The 12,251-nt window shown below is 42.7% G+C and overlaps 1 protein-coding gene across 1 annotated transcript; it reads right to left on the minus strand.

Annotated features, from left to right (window-relative positions):
- Positions 1-809: 809 nt before the first annotated feature.
- DCAF11 (DDB1 and CUL4 associated factor 11) lies at positions 810-12,251 on the minus strand (the record flags this gene model as incomplete). The annotated part of the gene is made up of 12 exons (XM_085044417.1): positions 810-892; positions 2,167-2,273; positions 3,029-3,175; positions 4,030-4,183; positions 4,737-4,913; positions 5,668-5,794; positions 6,635-6,689; positions 7,719-7,865; positions 8,841-8,941; positions 9,579-9,631; positions 10,544-10,650; positions 12,038-12,251. Coding segments are annotated over 12 exons (1,470 nt in total), but the record flags the coding sequence as incomplete, so codon positions are not given.

Below are 12,251 nucleotides of genomic sequence, written 5' to 3' on the forward strand. Positions count from 1 at the left end.
GATAAAAACAGAGAAATTTTGGGTTGAAAAAGTGAATTTTTAAACAGAAAAAAGTGTATTTTTGGGCTCAAAAAATGAGAATTTTTGAGTAAAAAAATGAGAATTTGTGGGTAGGAAAAACAGAATTTTTGGGATAAAAAAAGAATTTTTGGCTCAAAAAATGAGAATTTTTGGGTAAAAAAATGAGAATTTTTGGGCTCAAAAAATGACGATTTTTGGGCTCCAAAAAAACGATTTTTAGGTGAAAAAAAGAGAATTTTTGGGCTCAAAAAATGAGGATTTTTAGGGATAAAAAACCCCGAATTTTTAACCCAAAAAAAGCGCGAATTTTTGGGTAGAAAAATGAGGATTTTTGGAGGGAAAAAACCGTAATTTTTAAACAGAAAAAAAGAGAATTTTTGAGCTAAAAAAAATCACAATTTTTGGGTAAAAAAATGAGGATTTTTGGGCTCAAAAATGAGAATTTTTGGGTTCAAAAAATGACAATTTTTAAGGTGAAACAACCCGAATTTTTGAGCTAAAAAAAGCAATTTTTGAGCTAAAAAATGAGAATTTTTTGGGCTCAAAAATGAAGATTTTTTGGGGTTAAAAAAAGATCATTTTTTGGTTCCAAAAATGAGAATTTTTGGGTCAAAAAAAAGAGAATTTTTGAGATAAAAAAATGACAATTTTTGGCCTCAAAACCCGACGATTTTTAGGGATAAAAACCCGAATTTCCAACCCCCCTAAAAAAATCCCAATTTTTCCCATTTTTCCCACTAAAAATCTCAATTTATTTTTTATTTATTTATTATTATTTTTATTTTTATTTTTATTTTCCTTCCTCTCCTCCTCCGTCATCCGGATCTCGGCGATTCTCGCGATAACTCCAGAGGCGCAGCGAGCCGTCCCACTGGGGGGGGAGGGGCCAAGGTTAGCCACGCCCACCTGGGACACGCCCACTTAACCCCTGAAGCGCCGGGTGAAACCTAAAAAATCCCGATTTTTCCTCCCAAAAAACCCCCAAATTTCCCAATTTTTTACCCCAAAAAAATCACAATTTTTATCCCAAAATTCCCATTTTTTTCCCCAAAAAAATCCCAAATTTTCCCCTAAAAAAATCCCAATTTTTTCCCGAAAAATTCCCATTTTTTCACCCCAAAAAAATCCCAATTTTTCCCCTGAAAAAAATCCCGAAAGTCCCATTTTTTTTTCCCACCAAAATTCCCTCTTCTGCCCAGAAAAAATCCCAATTTTTTCCCGAAAATTCCCATTTTTTGTCCCAAAAAATCCCAATTTTTACCCCAAAAAAACCCCAAAAAATCCCCAATTTTTTACCTAAAAAAACCCAAAAAATCCCCAGAAAAATCCCCATTTTTTACCCCCAAAATTCCCATTTTTGCCCCAATTTTTACCCTTAAAAAATCGCAATTTTCGCCCCCAAAAAATCCCAAATCTTCCCCTAAAATACCCAAAAAATTCCCAATTTTTTCCCCCCCAAAATCTCAATTTTTATCCCAAAAAAATCCCAATTTTTTACCCCAAAAAAGCCCATTTTTTTCCGGAAAAGTTCCCATTTTTTGTCCCAAAAAAATCCCAATTTTTACCCAAAAAACCCCAAAAAATCCCCGATTTTTAACCCAGAAAATTCCCAACTTTTCCCCTAAAAAAATCCCCAAAAAATCCCCAATTTTTTACCTAAAAAAATCCCCCAAAAAATCCCAATTTTTACCCCAAAATTCCCATTTTTCCCCCAATTTTTACCCTAAAAAAATCGCAATCTTCGCCCCAAAAAATCCCGACTTTTCCCCTAAAAATCCCAATTTTTTCCCCCAAAATTCCCATTTTTCCCCCAAATTTCAATATTTCCAAATCCATTTCCAATTTTTGGCCCCAAAAATTCCCAATTTTTCCAAAAAAACCCAAATTTCTAATCCCTCAAAATCCCAAATTTTTCCCAAAAAATTCCCAATTTTTCCCAAAAACCCCAAAATTGCCATTTCCTTAAAACTCATTTTTCCCCACAAATATCCCAAATTTTCCCCCAAAATTTCCCATTTTTTCCCCTGAAAAAACTCCCAAATTTCCCCCAAAAAAATCCCAAAATTTCCCCCAAAAATTCCCTAATTTTTTCCCCCCAAAATCCCATTTTTTTCCCGCCAAATCCCCATTCTTAGCCCCGCCCACCGAAGCGCTGGCAAGCCACGCCCCCTCGGGGCTCCAGCTGACGTCACGAACACACGCGCCGTGATTGGTCAGCCGCCGCAGGACACGCCCACTCATGACGTCATAGACTGGCGACCGGGAGAGAAACCGGAAACAACCAAATTGGGGATTTTTAAACGTTTTTCCCAATTTTTCCCAATTTTTTTTCTCAATTTCCCCATTTTTTTCCAATTTTCCCCAATTTTTCCAAATTTTTTCCCAATTTTTTTCTCCATTTTTCACAATTTTTTCTCAATTTTATCAAATTTTTTCACAATTTTTTTCTGATTTTTTTCCCATTTTTTCCCCAAATTTTCCTAATTTTTCCCAATTTTTTCCTCAATTTTTTCTGTTTTCTTTCCTCCACTTTTTCCCAATTTTTCCCAAAATTTTCCCCAATTTTTCCCCAACTTTTCCCAATTTTTTCCCATTTTTTCTCAATTTTTCCCGATTTTTTTCCCAATTTTTTCTGGTTTTTTCTCAATTTTTTCCCAAATTTTCCCCAATTTTTTCCTCAATTTTTTCCCCAATTTTTCACAAATTTTCCCAAATTTTTTCCCATTTTTTCCCAAATTTTCCCCAATTTTTTCCCCATTTTTTCCTCCATTTTTTCCCCAATTTTTCTCTCAATTTTTCCCAAATTTTTCTCTTTTTTTCCCAATTTTTTTCCCCATTTTTAACCCTTTCCTCCCCAATTTTTGGTCATTTTTCTCCATATTTTCCCCATTTTTTCACCGATTTTCACCATTTTTTCACCATTCCTCCCCAAATTTTCCCCTCCCCATCCCCATTTCCCCCATTTTTTCCCGATTTCCCCCTTTTTCCCCCCAAAATTCCCGCTCACCAATCACAGCTCCCTCGGCGCTCCCCGCCGCCAGCCCCGCAGCGCCCCCTAGCGGCGCCAGGCGGCAGCGCAGGAGGGTGTGAAGCACCACGTGACCGCGATACGTCATCAGGGAGGAGTCGCCCGGAAGGGGCGTGGCCAGGCGGGCTGGGGGGAGGGGCCGGGGTGAGACCACGCCCACAACCGGAAGTGGGGAAATTGAGCCAAAATTCGCCCAAAATTGACCAAAATTTGGTGAAAATTCACCCAAAAATTGACAAAAAATCGACCCAAAATTGACCCAAAAATTGACCCAAAATTTGGTCAAAATTAACCCAAAATTGACCAAAAAATGGACCCAAAATTTGGTAGAAATTGTCCCAAAAATTGACCCAAAATTCACCCAAAAAATGTCCCAAAATTTGGTGAAAATTGACCCAAAATTAACTTAAAATTGACCAAAAATTGACTCAAAATTTGGTTGAAATTCACCCGAAATTGACTCAAAATTGACCCAAAATTTGGTCCAAACTGGCCCAAAATGGACCAAAATTAATCTCTTTTTTCCCCATTTTTTCCCCTCCCAGTTCCCTCCCAGTACAAACCAGTAACCCCAAATTCCATTTTCCCCATTTTTAACCCTTTCCTCCCCATTTTTCCCATTTTTCCCCCAAATCTCTCCACTCACAGCTCCCCCTGGTGGCCAAAACCAGCATTGCAACTTTCCCAATTTTTCCCCAATTTTCCCCATTTTTCCCCCAATTTTCCCCCATTTTTCCCTCCCAGTTCCCTCCCAGTTCAATCCCAGTACAAACCAGTAACCCCAAATCCCATTTTCCCCGTTTTTCCCCATTTTTCCCCATTTTTAACCCTTTCCTCCCCACATTTTCCCCATTTTTCGCTCTAATTTCCCCATTTTTTCACCGATTTTCACCATTTTTTCACCATTTCTCCCCAAATTTTCCCCTCCCAGTCCCTCCCAGTCCCTCCCAGTCCCTCCCAGTACATCCCAGTCTCCCCACCGTGCCGCGGCGCCCTCTGCCAGCGGTAATCCCAGCTCTGCCTGGCCACTGCCCGCCGGGCGGCCGCGATGGCCGAAGGGCCGGAGGGACGGCGAAGGTCCCACAGCTTGGCCGACTGGTCCTTGGAGTTGGTGACCACGTAGTGACCGTCGCCCTGCCAAGAGGGGGGAGACCAGTTTGGACCAGTTTGGACCAGTAGAAACCAGTTTGGGGTGAAATGGAGAAAATTTGGGTGAAAAAAGTGAATTTTTTGATGGAAAATCACCCAAAAACCACTAAAAATGACCCAAAATAGCCAAAATTTTGCCGATTTTCACCCAAATTTTGCCTCCCAGTTCATCCCAGTTCATCCCAGTACAAACCAGTTCCATCCCAGTACAAACCAGTATAAACCAGTATAAACCAGTTCCCATTGACAGTCATTAGATTGACCAAAATCACCCAAAAAATGACCTAAAACCGCCAAAAAATGACCTAAAATCACCAAATTTTCACCCAAAACCGATTCCCAGTTCATCCCAGTTCCATCCCAGCTCCATCCCAGTATAAACCAGTTCATCCCAGTTCCCAAAATCCCCAAAAAACCTCCTAAAAACCCCAAAAAACTCCATAAAATCCCCAAAAAACGACCCAAAATCGCCAAAATTTCGCCGATTTTCACCCAAATTTCGCCTCCCAGTTCAAACCAGTATAAACCAGTAACCCACCCTGGTGTCCAGGAAGGTCACCCCGTCCCGGTGACCGGCCAGCACCCCTCCAGGCCCCTCGGGCAGGCAGCGCAGGTCCCAAATTTTGGCCAAGCCGTCGTCGCCGCCGGACAGCAGGAGGTGACCCGAGCGGTCAGCCAAGGCCACGGCATTGACGTCGTCCTCGTGGGCAGAGAGCTGGGGGGGGAACTGGTTAGACTGGGAGGGAACTGGGAGGGGAGAATTTGGGGGGAAAATGGGGAAATTCGGTGAAAAAATGGTGAAAATTGGTGAAAAAATGGGGAAAAAACGCAAAAATTCGGGCAGGAAAGGGTTAAAAATGGGGGAAAAAAAGGGGAAAATGGGGATTGGGGTTACTGGTTTGGACTGGGAGGGAACTGGGAGGGGAGAATTTGGGGGAAAAATGGTGAAAAAATGAGGAAAATTGGGGAAAAAATGGGGAAAAAACGCAAAAATTCAGGGAGGAAAGGGTTAAAAATGGGGGAAAAATTTGGGGAAAAAATGGGGAAAAAGCAGAAAAAATTGGGAAAAAAAGGGAAAAATGGAAAAAAAAAAGTAAAAAAGGGAAAAATGGTGAAAAATTGGGAAAAATTGGGAAAAATCATGGGAAAAAAATAGGCAAAAAACTGGGAAAAAATTTGGAAAAATTGGGGAAAATTGGGGGAAAAAATGGTGAAAAAATGGGGGAAAAAAGGGGAAAATTGGGGAAAAAAATTAGAAAAAAATGGGAAAAATGCGGAAAAAATGGAAAAAAAAACGGAAAAAATGGGAAAAAATGGAAAAAATGGGGAAAAAAATGGAAAAAATCAGAAAAAAATGGGAAAAAAATTGAAAAAAAATCGAAAAAAATCGGGAAAAAATGGGAAAAATCACGAAAATTTGGGGGACACTCCAACCCAGTCCAAACCAGTATAAACCAGTCCAAACCCACCTTGGTGACTCTCTGCTGAGCCTCCCTGTCGAAGATGTAAACACATCCATCGTTGGCTCCTCCCAGCAGCTTCCTGCCCTGCGGCCCAACGGCCAATGAGAACACAGCGAAGCGCCGCTCCTCCGGCCTGGGGGCGGGGACACAAATACCCAAAATTAGCCCAAAAATTGGCCAAAAAATTCACCAAAATTTGGTCAAAATTTGGCTCAAAATTACCCAAAATTTACCCAAAAATTCCCCAAAATTTGGCCCAAAATTGAGCCAAAAGTCACCAAAATTTATCCCAAAAAATCCTTCAAATTGACCCGAAAGTTCCCAGGAATTTGTCAAAAAATTCATCCCAAAATTCCCCAAAATTTGGCCCAAACGTCACCAAAAATTATCCCAAAATTTGACCCAAAGTTCACCAAAATTTCACACAAAATTTGACACGAAATTTGACCCAAAAGTCACCAAAATTTGACCCAAAAGTCACCAAAATTTGGCCCAAATTTGACCCAAAATTCGACCCAAAATTTGAACCAAATTTGACCAAAATTTGGCCCAAAATTTCCCCAAAATTTGACCAAAATTTGACCCAAATTTGACCCAAATTTGACCCAAAAGTCATCAAAATTTGCCAAAAATTCCCCAAAATTTGGCCCAAAAGTACCCAAAATTTGGTCAAAATTTGGCCCAAAAGTCACCAAAATGTGGCTCAAAAATTCGCCCAAAATCCCCAAAATTCCACCCAAAACTCACAAATTAAACCCACAAATATGCAAATGAGCTATTCAGATATGCAAATTAGCCATTCAGATATGCAAATGAGCTCTCCCATAGCAAATTAGGCCCAAAAACCCCCAAATTTCACCCAAAAAATTCCCAAATTTCACCCAAAATAGCAAAATTAAATTCTCAGATATGCAAATGAGCTATTCAGATATGCAAATTAAGTATTTAAATATGCAAATGAGGCCCCGCCCACCTGAAGTCCAGCGCTGTGTGTTCATCATTCTCCCCATGCAGGTCAAACACGTGAACTGAAACCAGTTTGAACCAGTTTGAACCAGTTTGGGAAAAAATCTGATTTTTTTCCCAATTTTTCCAAATTTTTTTCCAATTTTTTCCCAATTTTTTCCCAATTTTTCCTATTTTTCCCCATTTTTTCCCCAATTTTTCCTGATTTTTTGGTGATTTTTTACCACTTTTTTTTCCAATTTTTTAACCCATTTTCCCAATTTTTCCCAATTTTTTTTCCATTTTTTCCCATTTTTTCCCAATTTTTCCAATTTTTTTCCATTTTTTCCCATTTTTTCCCAATTTTTCCTCATTTTTTGGTGATTTTTTCCCCATTTTTAACCCATTTTCCCCTTTTTCCCCCATTTTTTTCCCCAATTTTCCTGATATTTTGTGATTTTTCCCCAATTTTTCCCATTTTTTCCCCAATTTTCCCCAAATTTTCGGAATTTTTTCCCCAATTTTTCCTGACTTTTTGGTGATTTTTTTCCCCAAATTTTCCCCATTTCTTCCCCAATTTTTTCCCCAATTTTCCTGATTTTTCCCCGTTTTTCCTCAATATTTTCCCCAATTTTTCCCATTTTTTCCTCATTTTTTCCCCAAAGTTTCCCCCATTTTTAACCCTTTCCTTCCCATATTTTTGCGTTTTTTCCCCATTTTTTGGTCATTTTTTCACTGATTTTCCCCATTTTTTCACCATTTCTCCCCAAATTTTCCCTCCCAGTTCCCTCCCAGTACAAACCAGTAACCCCAAACCCCATTTTTCCCAATTTTTCCCCAATTTTTTCCCCATTTTTAACCCTTTCCTCCCCACTTTTTGTCATATTTTAATCCATTTTCGTCATATTTTCCCCATTTTTTCACCGATTTTCCCCAAATTTTCCCCTCCCAGTATAAACCAGTCCCTCCCAGTTCCCTCCCACCACCCACCAAACCAAACCCCAACCCAAACCCCCCCCCACCCCACACTAATTTCCCCATTTTTTCACCATTTCTCCCCAAATTTTCCCCTCCCAGTCCCTCCCAGTCCCTCCCAGTCCCTCCCAGTTCACCGTAGTTGCTCCAGCTGCAGTAAAACCCCTGAGTTCCATCCGGAGCAAACGCCACGTCCAGGATGCTCCACCCGACTTGGCGCCCCCTGGTGGCCCGGAGGACCTTCGGCGCCCGGCCGGTGACGTCATACAGGCGGAGGGTGTGGTCTGGAGGGGGAGGGGCCAAGAGGGGAGGGGTTAGAGGGATGGCGGGAAAATTTGGGGGATTTGGGAGAAATTTGGGGAAATTTGGGAAAAAATTGGGGAAAATTTGAGCAAAATTTGAGAAAAATTTGAGAAAAATTTGGCAAAAAATTTGAGTGAAATTTGGGGAAAATTTGGGGACAATTTGGAGAAATTTGAGCCAAATTGAATGAAATTTGGAGGAATTTTGTTCAGTTTTCCCAAATTTTTGACTTTTCAACCCAAATTTTGCGATTTTTGACAAAGTCCGGAAAATTTTGGAGCATTTGGGTGAAATTTGGGAAAAATTTGGAGAAATTTTTCCCCAATTTTCCCCTAAAAATCCCCCCAAAAAATCCCTAAAAAAATTCAAAAATAATTCAAAAAAATTAGTGAAAAAATCATTTAAAATGTCAAAAAATCCCCCAAAAAATTCCCAAAAAACTCCCCAAAATTCCCCAAAAAATCCCCAAAAATTCCCCAAAAAACCCCCCAAAAAATCCCCAAAAAATCCCCAAAAAATCCCCAAAAAATCCGAAAAAAAATCGAAAAAAATTCGAAAAAAATCGAAAAAAATCCTCCAAAAATCCAAAAATTAACACCAAAATGAACCAGCCCACAAATGACCAAAATCCTTAAAATCCAAAAAATTGAAAAATTTTTAAAACAAAAAATTCAAAAAAAAATCCCAAAAATCCCCAAAAATCCCAAAAAATCCCCAAAATCCTCAAAAAATCCCCAAAAATTCCCCCAACCCCCACCTCCCAAACCCCCCCCCCGGCCAAGCCCCGCCCACAAATGACCCCAAAATCCCCCAAAAATCAAGAAAAAATAAAAAAATTCGAAAAAACCCCAAAATCCCCCAAAAAATCCCAAAAATCCCCAAAAAATCCCCCAACCCCCACCTCCCCAAACCCCTCCCCCCGGCCAAGCCCCGCCCCCACGCCAAGCCCCGCCCACCCTGGCAGGCCGACAGGAGGAGCTTCCCGCAGTCGGAGAAAATTCCGCAGAAAACCTTCTGGGGGTGAGGGAGGAGCGCCGCCTGCTGGTTGGGCAGGAAGCTGCAGGGGGAGGGGCTGGGGTGAGGCAGAACCAGTAGAAACCAGTAGAAACCAGTAATCCCAGTTTTTACCCATTTTTTCCAATTTTTTCCCTATTTTTCCCCAATTTTTTTCCCATTTTTTTCCCAATTTTACCCATTTTTTTCCTAATTTTTCTAATTTTTTTCCCAATTTTTCCCATTTTTTCCTAATTTTTCCCTTTTTTTCCCGAATTTTTTGTCATTTTTTCCCCAATTTTTCCCCCATTTTTTGGTCATTTTCTTCTCATTTTTTAATTTTTTCCCCAGTTTTTCCCCATTTTTTTTTCCTATTTTTCCCCATTTTCTCCCATTTTTTCCCCAATTTTTAACCAATTTTTTCCTCATTTTTTTCCATTTTTTTCATAATTTTTTCCCCCATTTTTTCCGTTTTTTCCCACATTTTTCCCATTTTTCTCCATTTTTTCCCAAATTTTCCCCATTTTTTCCCCATTTTCTCCCCATTTTCTCCCCAATTTCCCCAAATTCCCAATTTTCCCAATTTTTCCCCATTTTTTTTCCATTTTTCCCCATATTTTCTCATTATTTTTCTCCATTTTTTCCCAATTTTTTGGTCATTTTTTCCCCAAATTCCCCATTTTCTCCCATCTCTCACTCACTGGCTGCTCAGCTGACATCTCTCTGCTCTCCCGAAGCTCCTCCCCCATTCGCGCTGGGCGGGGACAGAGGCGTGACGTCACTTCCGGTCCCTTCCGGCCACGCCCACCACCCGAAATCACCCCTTCCGGCCACGCCCACCACCCCAAAATTCAACCCAAAAATCAGCCAAAAATTACCCAAAAAATCACCCAAAATTATTGACCAAAAGTTGCCCAAAAAAATCAGCCAAAAATTCACCTAAAAATTGGCCAAAAATTGACCCAAAATTCGACCCAAAATAACCCAAAAATCACCTAAATATCACCCCAAAATTCACCCAAAATTGACCCAAAAATTGACCTAAAATTCACCCAAAAATTGACCCAAAATTGACCCAAAAATCACCTAAAAATCACCCAAATTCCCCCAAAAATGGGCAGAAATTGACCTAAAAATTCACCCAAAAATTACCCAAAATTCACCTAAAAATCACCCAAAAATAACCTAAAAATTGACCCAGAAATTGACCCAAAAATCACCTAAAAATCACGCAAAAATGACCCCAAAATTCATCCAAAAATGACAGAAAAACGACCAAAAAATGACCCAAAAATCACCCAAAAATTGGCCCAAAAATCACCCAAAATTGACCCAAAAATTGGCCCAAAACTTACCCAAAATGACCCAAAAATCACCCAAAAATTGACACAAAAATGACCCAAAAATGATCCAAAAATTGACCCAAAAATGATCCAAAAGTTGACCCAAAACTGACCCAAAAATTATCCAAAAATTGACCCAAAATTGACCCAAAAATTCACCTAAAAATCACCCAAAAATGACCCAAAAGTGCCCCAAACTTCAGCCCGCCCCCACTTCCGGTTTAGGCCACGCCCACCCTTCCCCACTTCCGCTAACTTCCGGCCACGCCCACCCCCCACTTCCGGCCCAAGCCCCGCCCACTTCCGGTTCTAGCCCCGCCCACCTGTCTCAGCAGGCGGGGCAAGCAGCGCTCCGGGCTGGCCACGCCCCCTCCGCTCAGCTCCGCCCTCAGCTCCTGCTGGGCGGGGCCGGAAGGGAAAGGGGGAGGGGCTAAAGAGAGAGAGGGGGGAGGGGTGAGAGAGGCCACGCCCACCTGGCCAAGATGGCCGCCAGGCGGGGCGAGGCTCCGCCCACTCGGCGCTAAGCCACGCCCACTTCATCCTAAGCCACGCCCACCCCGGATTTAGCTCCTCCCACTGCTAGCTAAGCTCCTCCCACTAGGATTTTGGGAGGGGACAAAATATGCAAATTAAGCCACGCCCGCCCGGATTGAGGCCACGCCTACCTGGCATTAAGCCCCACCCAGTTGCCTGAAGCCACGCCCACTCTGATTTAAGCTCCTCCCACTCTGCTCTAAGCTCCTCCCATTGTGATTTGTGGGTGTTAATTATGCAAATTAGGCCACGCCCACCTGGCGCTAAGCCCCTCCCACCTCGCTCAAGCCACACCCACTCTGGTTTAAGCTCCTCCCACTGCGATTTAAGCTCCTCCCACCTCATTTAAGGCGCTCTGCTATGCAAATGAGGCCACGCCCACTCTGGTTTTTGACCACGCCCACCGGAGCCAAGCCACGCCCAGCCACTCTAAGCCCCTCCCACTTTGACCTAAGCCACGCCCACCTATAGCTAAAGCTCCTCCCACTCAAAAGTAATTGGTTCTGTTATGCAAATGAGGCCACGCCCACCCAAATTTGGCTCCTCCCACTCCACTCTAAGCCCCGCCCACTCCAAGTCTAATCAACATTAGATGCAAATTAGCTCCTCCCACTGGCAATTATGCAAATGAGTACACTAGCCCCTCCCACTCTGATCAAATTAGGCCACGCCCACTCAGATGTAAGCTCCTCCCACTCTGAGCTAAGCTCCTCCCACTCCACCCAAGCCATTCTCTTATGCAAATTAGGCCACGCCCACATCATTCTAAGCCCCTCCCACCCTAAAGCAACCTGACTGGTTATGCAAATGAGGCTCCGCCCACCCGGGTTTAGCTCCTCCCACCCCAAGCGAAGCCCCTCCCACTCGATCCAATCATATGCAAGTGAGGCTCCGCCCACCGGATTTTAGCTCCTCCCTCCCATCCTAAGCCACGCCCACCCCAAACCGGCAGGCGTGTTATGCAAATTAAGCCACGCCCACCCACCCCAAGCCCCTCCCACTCTGAGAGAAGCCAACCTGGTATGCAAATCAGGCTCCGCCCATCCCGGAATTGGCTCCTCCCACTCCAACCTAAGCTCCTCCCACCTCAGTTAAGCCCCTCCCGCTTTTCTCTAAGCCACGCCCACTCTGATCGGCGTCGAGAAAATATGCAAATTAGGCCACGCCCACTCCAATTTGTCCGTTCTCTTATGCAAATGAGGCTCCGCCCACCGGATTTTGGCTCCTCCCACTCTAATTGAAGATGTTCCGATATGCAAATGAGGCTCCCTGGCCACGCCCACCTGGCGGCTCCGCCCCTCCCCCTTCCTCCTCGTCGCTCGCTTCCGCTTCCGGCTCCACTTCCGGCTCGGGCTCCACTTCCGGCGGCACTTCCGGGCGGGGCTGGGGGCGCGGAGGATCATGGGAAGGGTGAGAGCTGGGGGGAGAAAAATTGACCAAAAATGGGAGAATTTGACCCAAAAAAATGGGAGAAATTTGAGCCAAAATTGGCCCAAA

The sequence above is a fragment of the Lichenostomus cassidix genome, unplaced genomic scaffold (assembly GCF_008360975.1).
Source record: "Lichenostomus cassidix isolate B80296 unplaced genomic scaffold, HeHo_3.0 HiC_scaffold_36, whole genome shotgun sequence".
Lineage (NCBI taxonomy): Eukaryota > Metazoa > Chordata > Aves > Passeriformes > Meliphagidae > Lichenostomus > Lichenostomus cassidix.